This window comes from Salmo salar, chromosome ssa14 (assembly GCF_905237065.1).
Source record: "Salmo salar chromosome ssa14, Ssal_v3.1, whole genome shotgun sequence".
Lineage (NCBI taxonomy): Eukaryota > Metazoa > Chordata > Actinopteri > Salmoniformes > Salmonidae > Salmo > Salmo salar.
The window spans coordinates 74998874-75018676 of NC_059455.1; the positions used below are offsets into that span (position 1 = coordinate 74998874).

Sequence of the window (19803 nt, forward strand, 5' to 3'; positions counted from 1 at the left end):
AAATATAATTTTATGTTGAAATCTTGACTATGTCATGAGACTCCTGACCTGTGAAAATCTGTTCAGTGTTTTTGGTTTGGAAGTTAAGGTGTCTTCTAATGGACAATTATTTGAAGCAACACAATGAGTAAAAACAAGGGTGTGAAAATATAAAAAATATGAACTGGTTGAATATTTGTACAGTACAGGGGGTGGTTCACAGACTACATAAAGAACACAATAGAGAAATAGAGTATACAGGTCCTCTCTGGAGCATCAGTGTAGCAGTGCTGTCGTTCGCCTGAGCTTTGGTCAAACTGTAACTGATATAGAGTATGTGTCCCGATTCTCCACCCTTATCCCAAAGTATGCACTTACATACTCCACATCCTTGGGAGAATTGGGATGCAGCCATAGATAGATAGGAGCCCATGTCTTCAGTGCATCCCTCTGACATCAACACTGGGAAAGGTGCAGGCTTTGCACACGGCCCTTCTCTCTTTAAACAAAGCACCACTGTCTGTTACGTGCAGTCGCAGGTGCTCCTGCACACAGCTTCCGACTCAAACTGATTTCCGTTGCCCTGGCAACCTCCGTACCAGAACTGGGCACAGGCGTTGACTTCCGGGTCGTAGTACCACCCGACCACATACTGACGACATGGCCCAGGGTCCAACGGCTGTCTGCACCCCACCACTGGAACAGACAAGAGGTTTTTGTAAGACTTTATAAAGTCTTCTACATCATTATAACAAGTTATAAAGCATTACACTTGTTTTATAAATGCTTATATTATAGGACTTTCTATTTTAACAGACTAACAGAGAGACAAATGGGTTAATACCGTCTGTTTGTTGAAGATGTGACAACTGGTGTTGTAACATAAGCTGAACAAGGAAACAGATCTGAGTCTACCATAGACAAAACATTTATAGTGGGTGTATGCAAACGTGTGAAGAAATCCATGTACAGATAAGACAACTTAGCTTGATAAGCCACACAAAGACAAACAAGAGTTGGGAGAGGCCCTGCAAAACACACAAACATTAGTTCAAATCAAATTTATTTTTATATAGCCCTTCGTACATCAGCTGATATTCTCAAAGTGCTGTACAGAAACCCAGCCTAAAACCCCAAACAGCAAGCAAAGCATGTGAAAGAAGCACGGTGGCTAGGAAAAACTCCCTAGGAAAAACTCCCTAGAAAGGCCAAAAACCTAGGAAGAAACCTAGAGAGGAACCAGGCTATGAGGGGTGGCCAGTCCTCTTCTGGCTGTGCAGGGTGGATATTATAACAGAACATGGTCAAAATGTTAAAATGTTCATAAATGACCAGCATGGTCAAATAATAATAATCATAGTAGTTGTCGAGGGTGCAACAAGCACGTCCGGTGAACAGGTCAGGGTTCCATAGCCGCAGGCAGAACAGTTGAAACTGGAGCAGCAGCACGGCCAGGTGGACTGGGGACAGCAAGGAGTCATCATACCAGGTAGTCCTGAGGCATGGTCCTAGGGCTCAGGTCCTCCGAGAGAAAGACAGAAAGAGAGAAAGAGAGAATTAGAGAGAGCATATTTAAATACACACAGGACACCGGATAAGACAAGAGAAATACTCCAGATGTAACAGACTGACCCTAGCCCCCGACACATAAACTACTGCAGCATAAATACTGGAGGCTGAGACAGGAGGGATCAGAAGACACTGTGGCCCCATCCGATGATACCCCGGACAGGGCCAAACAGGAAGGATATAACCCCACCCACTTTGCCAAAGCACAGCCCCCACACCACTAGAGGGATGTCTCCAACCACCAACTTACCGTCCTAAGACAAGGCCGAGTATAGCCCACAACGATCTCCGCCATGGCACAACCCAAGGGGGGGGCGCCAACCCAGACAGGAAGACCACGTCAGTGACTCAACCCACTCAAGTGACGCACCCCTCCCATGGACGGCATGGAAGAACACCAGTAGGCCAGTGACTCAGCCCCTGTAAAAGGGTTAGAGGCAGAGAATCCCAGTGGAAAGAGGGGAACCGGCAAGGCAGAGACAGCAAGGGCGGTTCGTTGCTCCAGCCTTTCCGTTCACCTTCACACTCCTGGGCCAGACTATACTTAATCATAGGACCTACTGTTTTTTTTTTTTGTAAATTGAAATTTGCTATCGTAAATGTTAGCAACACCTCCGCCTTTGCCGGATGCACGGGGGGTATGGTCACTAATGTAACCAGGGGGTGAGGCCTCATTTAACACAGTAAATTCATCAGGCTTAAGCCATGTTTCAGTCAGGCCAATCACATCAAGATTATTATCAGTGATTAGTTCATTGACTATAACTGCCTTGGAAGTGAGGGATCTAACATTAAGTAACCCAATTTTGAGATGTGAGGTATCACAATCTCTTTCAATAATGGCAGGAATGGAGGAGGTCTTTATACTAGTGAGATTGCTAAAGCGAACACCGCCATTTTTAATTTTGCCCAACCTAGATCGAGGCACAGACACGGTCTCAATGGGGAAAGCTGAGCTGACTACGCTGACTGTGCTAGTGGCAGACTCCACTAAGCTGGCAGGCTGGCTAACAGCCTGCTGCCTGGCCTGCACCCTATTTCATTGTGGAGCTAGAGGAGTTAGAGCCCTGTCTATGTTCGTAGATAAGATGAGAGCACCCCTCCAGCTAGGATGGAGTCCGTCACTCCTCAACAGGCCAGGCTTGGTCCTGTTTGTGGGTGAGTCCCAGAAAGAGGGCCAATTGTCTACAAATTCTATCTTTTGGGAGGGGCAGAAAACAGTTTTCAACCAGCGATTGAGTTGTGAGACTCTGCTGTAGAGCTCATCACTCCCCCTAACTGGGAGGGGGCCAGAGACAATTAATCGATGCCGACACATCTTTCTAGCTGATTTACACGCTGAAGCTATGTTGCGCTTGGTGACCTCTGACTGTTTCATCCTAACATCGTTGGTGCCGACGTGGATAACAATATCTCTATACTCTCTACACTCGCCAGTTTTAGCTTTAGCCAGCACCGTCTTTAGATTAGCCTTAACGTCGGTAGCCCTGCCCCCTGGTAAACAGTGTATGATCGCTGGATGATTCGTTTTAAGTCTAATACTGCGGGTAATGGAGTCGCCAATGACTAGGGTTTTCAATTTGTCAGAGCTAATGGTGGGAGCCGTCGGCGTCTCAGACCCCACAACGGGAGGAGTAGAGACCAGAGAAGTCTCGGCCTCCGACTCCGACTCGCTTAATGGGGAGAACCGGTTGAAAGTTTCTGTCGGCTGAATAAGCGACACCGGTTGAGCATTCCTACAGCGTTTCCCTCCAGAAGCCATGAGAAAGATGTCCGGCTGCGGGGACCGTGCGTGGGGGTTTATACTAACGTTACTATCTGTACTGACTGGTGGCACAGACGCTGTTTCATCCTTTCCTACACTGAAATTATCCTTGCCTAACGATCGCGTCTGAAGCTGGGCTTGCAGCACAGCTATCCTTGCCGTAAGGCGATCGTTCTCCTGTATATTATAAGTACAACGACTGCAATTAGAAGACATCATGTTAATGTTACTTAGCTTCGGCTGTTTGAAGTCCTGACGAACCATGTCCAGATAAAACCTCCGGGGTGAAAAAGTTGAATGAAAAAAGTTGAGTGAGGGAAAAAGTAAAAATATACGGTAATGAAAAAGTAAAAAACCGTCAGGTATCAAAGTAAGATCGGCAACAAAAACGCACAGCAGCGTAAACAAGTCTGCAAGTTGTGACAATTTTCAAAAAGAAAAACATTTGACCTTTTTAAAAAGGACACTGGTATTGAAAAGAAACAAGAGATGTTGACAATATGTGTCTGCAAACAGATCTACAGCAAATGAAGGGTCTATGCCAGGGGGTAGGAGCTAGAGGTAGGAGCTAGGAGCCAGCGGTAGGGGCTAGGGAAGGGGTGGGCAAACTTTTTAGCTCGAGGGCCACATCGGGATTTTGCAATTCAACGGAGGGACACATTTTTTGGGGGACCAATTGTTTGTTAAAATCAATTTGCGGGGGCCTCCTGAGTGGCGCAGTGGTCTAAGGCACTGCATCGATCCCAGGTTGTATCACAGCTGGCCGTGACTGGGAGACCAATGAGGCGGTGCACAATTTGCCCAGCCTCCGGGTTAGGAGAGGGTTTGGCAGGCCGAGATTTGAAGACGATTATATTATCAACAGGAGAGTATAGTCTCTCTCGCTCTATGAAGACTATTATATTATCAACAGGAGAGTATAGTCTCTCTCTCTCTACCTATGAAGACTATTATATTATAAACAGGAGAGTATAGTCTCTACCTATGAAGAATATTATATTATCAACAGGAGAGTATAGTCTCTCTCTCCCTATGAAGACTATTATATTATCAACAGGAGAGTATAGTCTCTCTCTACCTATGAAGACTATTATATTATCAACAGGAGAGTATAGTCTCTCTCTCCCTATGAAGACTATTATATTATCAACAGGAGAGTATAGTCTCTCTCTCCCTATGAAGACTATTATATTATCAACAGGAGAGTATAGTCTCTCTCTCCCTATGAAGACTATTATATTATCAACAGGAGAGTATAGTCTCTCTCTCCCTATGAAGACTATTATATTATCAACAGGAGAGTATAGTCTCTCTCTCTCCCTATGAAGACTATTATATTATCAACAGGAGAGTATAGTCGCTCTCTCCCTATGAAGACTATTATATTATAAACAGGAGAGTATAGTCTCTCTCTCTCCCTATGAAGACTATTATATTATCAACAGGAGAGTATAGTCTCTCTCTCTCTCTATGAAGACTATTATATTATCAACAGGAGAGTATAGTCTCTCTTTCTCTCCCTATGAAGACTATTATATTATCAACAGGAGAGAATAGTCCCCTGTGGTTGCCGGGCGCATGCACGCTGACACCATTGCCAGGTGAACGGTGTTTCTTCAGACACATTGGTGCGGCTGGCTTCCAGGTTAAGCGGGCATTGTGTCAAGAAGCAGTGTGGCTTGGCTGGGTCGTGTTTCGGAGGTTGCACAGCTCTCGACCTTCGCCTCTCCCAAGTCCGTACGGGAGTTGCAGCGATGGGACAAGACTAACTACCAATTGGATACCACGAAATAGGGGCAGGAGCTAGGGGCTAGGGATAGAAGCTAGGGAGTAGGGGCTAGGGGTAGGGGAGGAGTGAGAGGGTAGGGGATAGGAGTAGGGTCTACGTGTAGGAGCTAGGGAGTAGGGGCCACAGGGTAGGCGCTAGGGGGTAGGAGATAGGAGTTAGGGGGTACAGGGGAATGGGGTAGAGGCTATTGGGTAGGGGCTATGAGTAGGGGTTACGGATACAGGGTAGGGTCTATGGGGTAGGGCTACGGGATAGGAGATAGGGGGTAGGGACTAGGAGTAGGAGTGAGGAGGTAGGGGGTAGGGGTAGCAGCTAGGGGGTAGGATCTAGGGGTAGGGAAAAGGCTTAGGAGGTAGGAGCTAGGGAGTAGGGGCTATGCATTAGGGGCTACAGGGTAGGCGCTAGGGGGTAGAGGCTACAGGGTAGGGTGCACGGGATAGAGGATACAGGGGAATGGGGTAGGGCCTAGGGGTAGGAGGTATGTGGTAGGATCTAGAAGTAGGGGCTAGGACTAGGGGGTAGGGACTAGGGGAAGGAGCTAGGGGATAGGGACTAGGGGTAAGAGATAGGGGCTAGGGAGTAGGCGGTACAGGTTAGGAGTTAGGTTGGTAGGGGATAGGGATAGGGGCTATGGGGTAGGGACTACGGGGTAGGGATGGGGGGGTAGCCGAACAGGGTTAGGGATTAACGGGGGAAGGAGCTAGGGGGTAGGGGACAGTGGCTAGGTAGGAGATATGGGGTAGGGTCGACGGGGTAGAGGTTAAGGGATACAGGCTGTTTCTGGATTGCTGTGTGTGTGTGTGCAGCTGTTTGCATGCACCTGTGTGTATACCACTTACCTTTGACCCAGGTAGACCCCTGCCAGGAGGACCTGGTAGACCCATCATTACAAAACTGCCAAGCAGAAAAACAGAGACGTGAGATACGCAACATCATGAACCTCGAATGACAGACCAACAATAACCAGGCAAATACAGCAAACACACACAACCTGTTCCACTGATATGTTGAACCAGCTGTCAAAAGCCACATTTCATATTATGAGCCAAATCTACTGTAAAAGAGCGTAATGGGAGTTTACTGCTATTGTCATAAACATATAGTTAAGAAATACCTCTCATAGGATCAACAACTCTAAAAGAGATGTAAAATACAATCATGGGTGGGAGAGCTTACTGGTATTGTTAAAGCATATTGTTCATCTGTCTTTATCCCTAATCAAACAACCTCATGTCACACAATAGTCAAATAGTTTGTAAAGTAATAGAAGCAATACTTATGTCTTTTGAAATCTGAGGATTATGGTAAGAAGGAAAATACTGATAGTAAAAACAAACATTGCATTGTAGTGAAGTAATTTGAGAGGAATTGATCACACTAAAATGCAACCTGGATTCAGAGCATTTCGTATTATAGTGTATTTAAATCTGTGACAATCCATTTAGTGTGATATGTTAGGTTTTGTATGGTATGTATTCATTTGTGGATGTCCATCATGCATTTTGAATGATATGTTACGAATTACAATTTGTATATGTTACAAATTAGAAAAATGTACAATATGTTATGAATTTGCAAACCGTACAATATGTAGCAAATTTGATAAAATGTATGCAGTTACGAATTCCAATTTGTTGTGGTTAACATTAGCTGGGTGGCTAACACTAACTTTAACTAGCTGACTAACAATAGCTGGGTTAGGGATAAAGGTTAGGAATTTGTATAAAAGGTTAAGTTAGGGTTAGTTAAATGGGTTAAGTTTAGGGTTAGGGGAAGGGTTAGATAACATGCCAAGTAGTTGCAAAATAGCAAGTAGTTTAAAAATGGGTAATTAGCTAAAATGCTAAATGAGATTTGAACACGCAACCTTTGGGTTGTTAGATGTTCGTGTTATATAGCCAAGCCAACCACCCCAACCAACCACCCTGCCTTAAGTAACTTTCTGTCTCATGAAACCATACCAAATGTAACATGTCACACTAATTTGAGTGTCCAGGATTTAGATTTGCTATGTTATGTCCAGTGGTGACCCGTATTTCAGTGCAGGTGGGGCCCCAAAAACATTTTGGGGGGGAGCTTTTCTGTTTTGCATGTTATTTTGGCATTAATACGTGTCACATATCAGTTTGCAAACAATGTAAAATAATATATATAATTGAGATAATAAAGCCGCATAGAAACGTGCTCTCTTTTCTGTTTTCTTGAGTAAGGCAGCTCCAAAATGCAGGTGTTTCAGCCTAGCTAAGTGTTTTCTGTGGTGGTGTTGTGCCGTGATTGTCTCAGTGTTCTGTCACTCATGAGGACACTTCGTCATCGCCAAGTCTAAGGGTAGAGCTAGAAAATTCTAGCCCCTTGGGTGCTGCCATAGAGTTACAATAGAAGTGCCCATCCAAGAAGACTCAAGGTCATTGGCCACTGATAATATGATGTCAAATCACATTACATCTACAATAGCTTTGATTGCACTGACCATGTCAACATCATACATCTTAGCTAACCGTCATCATCATGAATCAAGTCGACAAATCTACTGGCAAATCATTTTTAATCCTTGTCATAATGAAGAGAAATAATGAAGAGAAATGATAGATAAAACTTATCGGTGCTCATCGGCCATTGGACATAAACAATACACAATAAGTTGGAAATTGCAAATTCAACAATGAGTGGTTAGGAAGGAATCAGTGTGGATAACAATCAATCAGTGTGGCTAGCAATCACTAGCCTGCTATTCAGTGGAGTGGATGTGTGGTCCAAAGTCTAAGATTAAGAGTCTCTTTTCCTAGTTTAAAACTATAAACATTAAAAATTGGCCATGCTGTCAATGAAGCATGATTTGTGCCGTGCTCAAAACAACTTAACTTGGAACTGCAAAATCTGACTTTAGTGAGTTCAAGACAACTGCGAACTCGGGAAAAACGAGCTATGACTGGGAAAATACATTTTGAACTTTCATCCAACTTGGAATTGTAAATTCGGAACACGGGCCTCTTTCAAAAGCTACGACCTGAAGATCACTGACGTCATCATGATTCAACCCCCCAGGGTTCCCAGTTGTCTTGAAAGCACCCTAAATCCAGAGAATGACAGACTTTGATGACAAAGTTTGATGACAAAGTTTTCCCACGAAGGACCGCCGCGCCACCTTCCTGTTCAAGTGAGTACAACAAGGTGTGTCCAAAAAATGTATTGTACGCTGCTGCATAAATTATGTAATATGCCAGGGAGATACAGTTGAAGTTGGAAGTTTACATACACATAGGTCGGAGTCATTAAAACTCGTTTTTCAACCACTCTACACATTTCTTGTTAAAAAACTATAGTCTTGGAAAGTCGGTTAGGACATCTACTTTCTGCATGACACAAATATTTTTTACAACAATTGTTTACAGACAGATTATTTAACTTATAATTCACTGTATCACAATTCCAGTGGGTCAGAAGTTTATATACACTAAGTTGACTGTACCTTTAAACAGCTTGGAAAATTCCAGAAAATGATGTCATGGCTTTAGAAGCTTCTGATAGGCTAATTGACATAATTTGAGTCAATTGGAGGTGTACCTGGGGATGTATTTCAAGGCCTACCTTCAAACTCAGTGCCTCTTTGCTTGACATCATGGGAAAATCAAGGAAGAAGCCAATGCTCCAAAACCGCCATAAAAAAGGCAGACTACGGTTTGCAACTTTACATGGGGACAAAGATTGTACTTTTTGGAGAAATGTCCTCTGGTCTGATGAAACAAAAATAGAACTGTTTGGCCATAATGACCATCGTTATGTTTGGAGGAAAAAGGGGAAGGCTTTCAAGCCGAAGAACACCATCCCAACTGTGAAGCACGGGGTTGGCACCATCATGTTGTGGGGGTGCGTTGCTGCAGGAGGGACTAGTGCACTTCACAAAATAGATGGCATCATGAGAAAGGAAAATTATGTGGATACATTGAAGCAACATCTCAAGACATCAGTCAGGAAGTTAAAGCTTGGTCGCAAATGTACAATGTCCCCAAGCATACTTCCAAAGTTGTGGCAAAATGGCTTAAGGACAACAAAGTCAAGGTATTGGAGTGGCCATCACAAAGCTCTGACCTCAATCCTATAGAAAATTTGTGGGCAGAACTGAAAAAGTGTGTGCGAGCAAGGAGGCCTACAAACCTGACTCAGTTACACCAGCTCTGACAGGAGGAATGGGACAAAATTCACCCAACTTATTGTGGGAAGCTTGTGGAAGGCTACCCGAAACGTTTGACCCAAGTTAAACAATTTAAAGGCAATGCTACCAAATACTAATTGAGTGTATGTAAACTTCTGACCCACTGGGAACATGATGAAAGAAATAAAAGCTGAAATAAATCATTCTCTCTACTATTATTCTGACATTTCACATTCTTAAAATAAAGTGGTGATGCTAACTGACCTAAGACAGGGAATTTTTACTAGGATTAAATGTCAGGAATTGTGAAAAACTGAGTTTAAATGTATTTGGCTAAGGTGTATGCAAACTTCCGACTGCAACTGTATCTCTCTCCACTCTTACCTTGGTTAGGGGACAACAATGAGAGGTAGCAGTCACCCATGCAGGCAGAAATCCATAGCCTTCACATGAGAAAGCCTGGAGAAAACCTGCTTTAAAAGATTGATACTAAGAAATCACACATTATTTTGTTTCTTTTTTATTTAGTTGTTTTTGAAGTCTTTTTGAAATTAGGTGAAGAATGCTGAAGGGAGGGAGTACATAAATATTGTTTACAGTGAAAGCCTACAAAAGATTCAGTGTCCCTTTCAAATCGCTTAATGAACAAATGGTATGGAATATTTTTATTATATTGTACATCTTTGCTTGGCACCATGGTTACCACAAACACAGACTGTGGATTTAATCAAACACTCATTAATGAAACATATATTCTGCCCTCAAATCAATTTTTGTTGACCTAACCCCCCAACAGGTGTATGTAAACTTCTGACTTCAACTGTATGTATACTGTAGCTAAGAAAGTAATACAAAGTGTATGTTGTGTAGTAAGCTGTTAGTAGCCCATGTGCCTCACCCTAATAATTTGGTCTATTTACCCCTCTTAATGTCTGCTTATATGCCCCCTTTATTTATCCTACGGTTCTGACTTCTGTCACTGTACATTTCAAAAGTGCTGAACAAATAGTTATATTGACTACGTCCTCCTAGCTCTCTCATTAATGTCTTAATCGAAATTATGGATTGCCTCTTATCCGCTTGTCGTCCTCTTCTGCCTTAGTTTGTACATCTCAACTGTCAGTAGAAACCACATTTGTTTAAGCAAATCAGCCATATCAGCTATGTTTTTTTAAAGGCAGTAAATGAGGCTGAATGAACTGTTTCGCTGCCAGACAAGGCTCCGCTGATAGCCAGGTGTAGCGGTGGTAAGGTGTTGGGACTGCTCAAATCAAATAACATTTTATTGGTCACATACACGTGTTTAGCAGATGTTATTGCGGGTGTAGCAAAATGTTTGTGTTTCTAGCTCCAACAGTGCAGCAATATCTAACAAGTAATATCTAACAATTTCACAACATATACCCAATGCACACAAATCTATATAGAGGAATGGAATTCAGAATATATAAATATGTGGACGAGCAATCTCAGAGGGGCATAGACTAACATACAGTAGAATAGTATAGAATGCAGCATATACTGTACATGAGGAGTAATGCAAGAAATGTAAACATTATTAAAGTGACATTACTAAAGTGACTAGTTTTCCATTTATTAAAATGGCCAATGATTTCAAATCTGTGTATATAGGCAGCAGCATCTCTGTGCTAGTGATGGCTATTTAACAGTCTGATGGCCTTGAGATAGAAGCTGTCAGTCTCTCTGTCCCCGGGGTGAACAGGCAGTGGCTCGGGTGGTTGCTGTCCTTAATTATCTTTTTGGCCTTCCTGTGACATCGGGTGCTGTAGGTGTCCTGGAGGGCAGGTAGTTTGCCCCCGGTGATACGTTGCGCAGACCGCACCACCCTCTGGAGAGCTCTGTGGTTGTGGGCGGTGCAGTTGCCGTACCAGGCGGTAATACAGCCCAACAGGATGCTCTCAATTGTGCATCTGTAAAGGTTTGTGAGGGTTTTGGATGACAAGCCAAATTTCTTCAGCCTCCTGAGGTTGAAGCGGCGCTGTTGCGCCTTCTTCACCACACTGTCTGTGTGGGTGGAGCATTTCAGTTTGTCAGTGATGTGTACGCTGAGGAACATAAAACTTTCCACCTTCTCCACTGCTGTTTCGTCGATGTGGATGGGGGGGTGCTCCCTCTGCGTTTTCCTGAAGTCCACGATCATCTGCTTTGTTTTGTTAACGTTGAGAAGAGAGGTTATTTTACTGGCCCCATACTCCCAGAGCCCTCACCTCCTCCCTGTCGGCTGTCTCATCATTGTTGGTAATCAATGCTGATGGGACTCTGCTGTTGGGACAGCTTTATGTAGGCCCTAACCAGTTTGTGGGCACCGTTTGTCACCGTTATCGTGCAATTAATGTATTTTTTTGTGTTGTGTAGTGGCTTTGCTGGCATGCATCCCAGCATAGATTTGTTTCCCCCACCAAGATTTACATGCTAAAATCACCACTGGTTATGTCTAGTCTATGATACCAGGCTGTAAAATGCAGTGAAGCAAAACAGCGGTTGCTGGCTTCTTGTTAATGCTTCTGGGAACCCTTGGGGAAACAGCGCACATATTTGGAATATTGGGCAGGCATTTGCATAGAGGGCCTGATTCAAAATGTAAATAGGCAAAACTCAGACTTCCTTGATGTCAATGGGACACTTTCTTAAAAATGTTGTGTGAAGATCTCAAGACCGAAAAGCACCCAGACTGAAAAAGTTGAAGAATTCCAAGTGGCATTCCACACATGTAACTTGACTGAGAACCTCAGATGACACTCATAACACACATATTTATTTTTGTATTTTACTTTTATTTAACTAGGCAAGTCAGTAAAGAACAAATTCTTATTTTCAATGACGGCCTAGGAACAGTGGGTTAACTGCCTTGTTCAGGGGCAGAACGACAGATTTGTACCTTGTCAGCTCGGAGATTTGATCTTGCAACCTTTCGGTTACTAGTCCAACACTCTAACCACTAGGCTACGCTGCCTAATCGAACCGTAAAGTTAGCCCCTAGAATTCCCTTCAAAAAACACTTCAAACCAAACCCAGCCATAAATCCTAATGCCTCCTCTATTAAAGATGACCCGCCTTAAACCCTAACATTCTCTAACATCTACAGCAGGGATGGGCAACTTTGATGGGGGCCACTAAAAAAGCGAACTCATAAGGGGCCCCAGTGGCTTGTGGGTCTGTGTACCCATATCCATACCTCTCCACCTTGTGAGCAAAACATTTTAGCGGCCCCCTCCTAATAACGAAAGGGGGAAAAAAATCGGTTTTAAAGTTAATTTACACATTTTGCACATTTTGCCATGGGGCATAGAGAAAATGTTGCAGTTTTAAAGCAAGTTTGCTACATTTCTAATCATCTTGCCATGGAGCGGAGATAAAAATGTACAGTTTTACAGCTAATTTCCTGCAATTCTACACAATTTGCCATAGGTTGAAGGCAAATGTTTGCAGTTTTTAACATGATAGCTGATGATCAATGGGCCCCCACCCGGTCGGTAATTCGACCATGCTTACTACAAGTTTAGATAGTGACTGGTGATGACTGGTGATGCACAACCAAATTTCGAAATTGCACCTTGTGTATTCTATTAACTTAACTATCAACAGTAAGTTGAGACTGAGGTTTTTTTGGTGGGGGAATTGGTAACCCTAACATTGTTAACCCTAACATTTCCCATATTACCTGCTCAGGTAGCTAGCCTATAACTAGGACCTGGACAAATTCTTGACCATTTTGGTCGTCATTGTCAAAGGTTTCACTGCAGAAGTCATAGAAAGGACCCAGTTCCACGAGAGTGCAGTGGACCACACTTTAAGGGTATAAGATGCTATTTGGGACACCCAACCCTGTCTGGATTCTCTGAAAGCACCACTACTGTGTTTAAGCTTCCGTTATCAATACAGGTGCCATTCATACCTTATCAAATTTCATTAGGCAATATAATATTGCTTGGAACTGCCTTTTAAAGGTGAAGCACCAGTCAGGGAGTCTAGTTGTAGTTGATATATATTGACTTTGTGTTCAGGAAATGTTTATTCAGCCAGCCTGACGTATAGGGCATGTTCAATATTTTGTCACCCAGGAGAGGGTGACTGGTAAACTCACTCAATTAAGTTTTATAAGACACAGCACAATATTTGTCCATCCTGTACTTCAAAGGTTGACTATTCAGGATATCCTCTCTTGTATTGCTTAAGTTTGAGTTAATCAGTATGACTCTTATACTGGAAGCAGACAATGCTGTGTTTAACGTAGGTGTATGCAGGTAGGCCAGAACTACTAAAGGTTTCTATAGGACTCTGGGTGGTTGTCTGGGTAAACATTCTAGATCCCTAAACCTTCAAAAAATAGAACTCTACCTTTTCTCCAGGAATTCCTTTCCCAGGCGCACCCTCTATCCCTCGCAGTCCTGGCAAACCAATCTCACCATGTTTCAAGACAAAGAAAATGAAGACAATAAACAAGTTAAAAAGTGATGTAATAACTATTTCAAATGTCTGTGCTCTTTATACTGTGTAGTAGATGTACAATGGTGCCCAATGAACTTTGACCTCTAAATGAACTTCAACACCTTGCTTACCTTAGGTTGGACCGCTCCATCTTCCCCAAGTATACCAGGTATCCCAGAGGATCCGTCATGTCCTGGTTCACCCTGGAGACGACCACAGATCAGACACTCACCTCCACATTCAACACCTGCTCATCTCAGCTGTATATTGTATGCTGCATTGGAGACCTTTGCCATCCACTCACCTTCGGCCCTGGCTCCACAACTCCTCTCTCTCCCTGTGGTCCGTGCTGCCCTGGGAAGCCCTGGTCACCCTGTGGAGAAGACAACTGAATCAGTCCCTGATTAGAGGACCTGGACCCTCTCTAAAATTATCTGCCACAATTGTAGCAACCCCTATTACTAGCCTGTTCAACCTCTCTTTCGTATCGTCCGAGATTCCTAAAGATTGGAAAGCTGCCGCGGTCATCCCCCCTCTTCAAAGGGGGAGGCACTCTAGATCAAACTGTTACAGACCTATACCTATCCTACCCCCTCACTAACTTTAAACATCAGCTGTCAGAGTAGCTCACAGATCATTGCACCTGTACATAGCCCGTCTGTAAATAGCCCATCCAACAACCTCATCCCCATATTGTTATTTATTTTTTGCTCCTTTGCACCCCAGTATCTCTACTTGCACATTAATCTTCTGCACATCTATCACTCCAGTGTTTAATTGCTAAATTGTAATTACTTCGCCACTACGGCCTATTTATTGCCTTACCTCCCTAATCTTACCTCATTTGCACACACTGTATATAGATGTTTTTTCTATTGTGTTATTGATTGTACGTTTGTTTATCCCATGTGTAACTCTGTGTTGTTTGTGTTGCACTGCTTTGCTTTATCTTGGCCAGGTCGCAGTTGTAAATGAGCACTTGTTCTCAACTAGCCTACCTGGTTAAATAAAGGTGAAATAAAATTAAAATAAATAGAGGTGAAGAATGAAAACCAGCAGTACTAAGCACCTCGAAGTCTGGATTTGAGTAAGGGGGCAATGTACCATATCACCCACTCCCATATTTAGTTCTACTCACCTTCGGGCCGACTATTCCCAGACCTGGTGGCCGACGAGGGCTGAAAGACCCAGGTGGACCATGGTCTCCCTGCAGGGAGAGAGAGGGACATAGATTACTCAGTTCAGTTATAAGTGAGTGATAGAACAAACCAGAATGGCAGTGGGATACAAATCAAAATAATGGAACACAGTGGAAAAAATTGAATCATTTGATAGGCCTGCCATTTCTCCTAGAAAACCCATCAATCCTGACAACCCTGGGGCTCCTGTGTTTCCCTGGAGGTCAGAAGTTAGAGGATCAGGGGATAAGAGGTAATCCCTTAGTGCAGGGGTTCCCAAACATTTTTTTTGCGTCGGGACCCCATTTATGATAGCAACCTCATCAAGGACCCTGTCATAATATCAGAACACAACTCCTACTACAGTGTGATAAAAATGGCATACAAGAGGTTTTACTATGACTTCTGCCGTGCATGGCTGGACTCAAGTCTCGGCCCCAGGGACTGAACATTTAAAAGGCCCCCCTCTTGGCATCAGAGAGACAATTTTCCAGTTTTAAAGCACATTTCCTGCTATTCTACAAATTTAGACTTGGGGCAGAGAGACAATTCTGTCGCCGGACCCCTGCCTTACTGTACGCCATGTTTTCATGACCATCATCACCATAGACACACAGCACTTCAATACCTCGCATCTTGAGGTGGTTTAGGTTAAGGTCAGGGTCAACAATCACCAGTCCAACCCTCCCCATCCCAGTCCCCCTATCCCAGTCCAGTCCAACCCCCCATCCCAGTCCAACCCCCCCATCCCAGTCCCAAACCCCCATCCCAGTCCCACCCCCCATCCCAGTCCCATCCGGAGACACCAGAAACCCCACCTCTTTAATGAATACCTGGGATAGGATAAAGTAATCCTTCTAACCCCCCTTCTGGGAACCCTTGTGTTCCCTGAAGCCCTGGACGACCAATCAGACACTAGTAGACATACTAAAGAAGATAGAAATTATTTTTATCCATCAGCAAAGAGCAAAGCTCAATTATTTACAATATGTCTCACCCTAGTGGATATCCTGACACATTGCAGGGTAATTCTACAAGAGGGCTATGTCAAGCATTGACGTAAGAAAGATATCTAGTCATAAAACCTAAGGAACACTGTGAACTTACCGGCAGTCCTGGTTCACTCATACCCATGGGGACTGGTGGGTCCAGGTCTTCCCTGGTTTCCTTTATCACCCTAGGTGTTCTGACACAGGATAAATTAGGATTAGAGTCAGAGATGACTAGAGAGATCGTATGACAGAAAAGAGGTAGAAGTCACCTCTAACAACAGATTTCAACTGGCCTTAGGTGTAGGAAACCTGATGCCAGTATCCCCAGGAGGTTCCGTCACTCCACTAGGTCACCCTGGGAAAGAGGGGCATCATTCACCTTTCCCCAACTTTCTCTGTACATTTTAGCTGTATCTTTATCTAGAACATTTCTGGAGGTATAGGAAGTTTAGCATAATCCTTACTTTGGGTCCTTCAGGGCCCTGGTCCCCAAGACCTCCACTAACTGGTGCAGCGGTCTAAGGCACTGCATCTCAGTGCTAGAGGCGTCACTACAGACCGTGGTTCGATTCCAGGCTGTATCACAATCAGCCGTGATTGGGAGTCCCATAAGGCGGCGCACAATTGGCATAGCGTCGTTAGGGTTTGGCCGGGGTAGGCAGTAAATGCAAATAATAGTTTTTGCTTAACTGACTTGCCTAGTTAAATAAAAATGTATTAATTAAAACCTGTTGGGGCTAGGGGGCAGTATTTGCACGGCCGGATAAAAAACGTACCCGATTTAATCTGGTTACTACTCCTGCCCAGTAACTAGAATATGCATATAATTAGTAGATTTGAATAGAAAACACTCTAAAGTTTCTAAAACTGTTTGAATTGTGTCTGTGAGTATAACAGAACTCATATGGCAGGCCAAAACCTGAGAAGATTCCATGCAGGAAGTGGAAATCTGATTTGTGGAATCACCTTCAACACTTTGCCTATGAAACACACCGTGAGTTAGGATTCATTTAGCACTTCCTAAGGCTTCCACTAGATGTCAACAGTCTTTACAAAGTGGTTTGAGTCTTCTCTGGTAGAAACTGACCGAACGAGAGGCCTGGAAAGTTGATCATAGAGGGAGGGCCATTACTACTATGACGCGGGCGCCCGTGGGTACCCTTTCGTTCCGAAACGTTTAGTAAGACAATGCAATCGTCCGCCTTGAATATTATTGAAGCTCTGATTGAAAAAGGCCCTAAAGATTTATGTTATACAACGTTTGACATGTTTGAACGAACGTAAATCTATTTTTTTTGCACATTCGTGACGACAAGTCCCGCGCGCTTCAGTACATTATGAGTAGCCTTCGGAACGCGCTAACAAGAAGGAGCTATTGGGACATAAATTATTAACTTTTTCGAACAAAACTACATTTGTTGTGGACCTGGGATTCCTGAAAGTGCCTTCTGATGAAGATAATCAAAGGTAAGGGAATATTTACAATAGTATATTTGATTTTAGATGGTTCCAAGATGGCGCTAACCTGTATCGCCTAGCCTATTTTTCTGAGCATAGCACCTCGTTTATTGCAAAGTGTGATTTCCCAGTAAAGTTATTTTTAAATCTGGCAATGCGGTTGCATTCACGAGATGTTAATCTATAATTCTTTGAATGACAATATTACATTTTAACAATGTTTTCGAATAGTAATTTTGTAAATTGTAGGGCTGATTCACCGGAAGCATTTGAGGGAAAATATTTTCTGAACGTCACGCGCCAATGTAAAATGCTGTTTTTATGCATGTATTGTGTAACATGATGTCCTAGGAGTGTCATCTGATGAAGATTGTCAAAGGTTAGTGCTGCATTTAGCTGTGTTTTGGGTATTTGTGAAGCATGCTAGTTGCTTTGAAAATGGCAGTGTGATTATTTTGGGCTGGGTACACTCCTAACATAATCTAATGTTTTGCTTTTGCTGTAAAGCCTTTTTGAAATCGGACAACCTGGTTCGATTCAGGAGAAGTGTATCTATAAAATGGTATAAAATAGTCATATGTTTGAGAAATTGAAGTTATAGCATTTATGAGGTATTTGTATTTCGCGACGCGATTCCACTGGCTGTTGACTAGGGTGGGACGCAAGCGTCCCAGGTTCCCAGACAGGTTAAAAAAAAATACAAAAGAGGCAAGACAAACACCTCGGTCAATGCATGAATATAAATCCTCTGCAGTGGGCTATAATCACAGGGCCTTGAGGTTTTCACAAATACTGTATATTCCCAAATAAGAAAACCAATCAGTCAGGGCCTCCCAAGTGGCGCAGCGGTCTAAGGTACTGCATCGCAATGCTATAGGCATCACTACAGACCCGGGTTCGACCCCATTGAACTGTCATTGAACCCTCTAAGATTATTTCTCTTGGAAATGCGTGTGGTTTAGTCATGCATGCTACAGTACCTCGATACCCTCCATCCCAGGCCTTCCATTGATGCCAGGTTCCCCCTACAGTGACACCAGAGACCAGACGGTTAATGCATCCGTACATCCATCAACCTATGTAAAAACATTCCAACAAACATCAACGTATGTAAAAACACTGCTTCTGTCACTACAGATTCATTTAGGACAAAACAAAGAATTTACACGAAATCCTTTAGGACTTGGAGTACCGTCAGATCCAGACCGGCCTGTTTTCCCCTGCAAATTACACAGGAATGGAGATATCATTCCATCAGAGGACAGATCATTGGACAGAATATATTTTTTGGGGCCCTTTTTCATCCCTGGTTGTTCCCATAACATCCCCATGGTGTTTGTAAATGCGTGTGTAGGTGACTATGATCGTTCGGTGTGTAAATCCTCTGTCTATGCTCTTTCTGTGACCTCTGTTTATTATCAGCCTCAAACCCTGAGTAGTAGCCTATACAGTCTCAGTCAACTCAATAGTGTCAGGGGCCTCTGTGCCGTAAAACCTCAGTCAACTCAATAGTGTCAGAGGGTTCTGTGCCGTATAACCTCAGTCAACTCAATAGTGTCAGAGGGCTCTGTGCCGTATAACCTCAGTCAACTCAATAGTGTCAGAGGGTTCTGTGCCGTATAACCTCAGTCAACTCAATAGTGTCAGAGGCCTCTGTGCCGTATAACCTCAGTCAACTCAATAGTGTCAGAGGGCTCTGTGCCGTATAACCTCAGTCAACTCAATAGTGTCAGAGGGTTCTGTGCCGTATAACCTCAGTCAACTCAATAGTGTCAAATCAAATCTAATTTTATTGGTCACAAACACACTGTTAGCAGATGTTAAAGTGAGTGTTGTGAAATGCTTGTGCTTCTAGTTCTGACAGTGGAGTAAAATAACAAGTAATCTAACAATTCCCCAACAACTACCTAATACACACAAATCTAAAGGGGTGAATGAGAATATGTACATATAAATATATGGATGGCCGAGCGGCATAGGCAAGATGCAATAGATGGTATAAAATACAGTACATACCTTTGAAGTCGGAAGTTTACATAAACATAGGTTAGAGTAATTAAAACTAGTTTTTCAACCACTCCACAAAATTCTTGTTAACAAACTATAGTTTTGGCTAGTCGGTTAGGACTTTGTGCATGACACAAGTAATTTTTCCAACAATTGTTTACAGACAGATTATTTCACTTATAATTCAATGTATCACAATTCCAGTGGGTCAGAAGTTTACATACACTAAGTTGCCTGTGCCTTTAAACAGCTTGGAAAATTCCAGAAAATGTCATGTCATGGCTTCAGAACCTACTGCGAGGCTAATTGACATCATTTGAGTCAATTGGAGATGTACCTGTGGATGTATTTCAAGGCCTACCTTCAAACTCAGTGCCTCTTTGCTTGACATCATGGGAAATCAAAAGTAAACAGCCAAGACTACAGAAGAAGAATTGTAGACCTCCACAAGTCTGGTTCATCCT

At 43.2% G+C, this 19803-nt stretch overlaps 1 protein-coding gene across 7 annotated transcripts; it reads right to left on the reverse strand.

Annotated features, from left to right (window-relative positions):
- Positions 1–128: 128 nt before the first annotated feature.
- On the reverse strand, positions 129–19185 carry LOC106570290 (collagen alpha-1(VIII) chain). 7 transcript variants are annotated; one of them, XR_006758930.1, is made up of 9 exons: positions 18313–19185; positions 16144–16229; positions 15990–16068; positions 14843–14911; positions 14009–14077; positions 13615–13907; positions 9640–9725; positions 5942–5996; positions 129–675 (listed from the first exon to the last, which is right to left on the reverse strand). XR_006758930.1 is itself a non-coding variant. In XM_045694799.1 (9 exons), the coding sequence occupies exons 5-9, from the start codon at positions 13892–13894 to the stop codon at positions 503–505; spliced, it is 423 nt and encodes a 140-aa protein (XP_045550755.1). In that variant the 5' UTR covers positions 13895–13907; positions 14009–14077; positions 14843–14911; positions 15990–16068; positions 16144–16416; the 3' UTR covers positions 129–502. The 7 variants fall into 7 exon arrangements, 3 of the variants coding, with proteins under 3 accessions (XP_045550755.1, XP_045550757.1, XP_045550756.1); XM_045694799.1 differs by lacking the exon at positions 18313–19185 and having other exon boundaries at positions 13615–13664; positions 13836–13907; positions 16144–16416; XR_006758931.1 differs by lacking the exons at positions 129–675; positions 18313–19185 and adding an exon at positions 1423–1501 and having other exon boundaries at positions 13615–13664; positions 13836–13907; positions 16144–16416.
- Between the last annotated feature and the right edge of the window lie 618 nt (positions 19186–19803).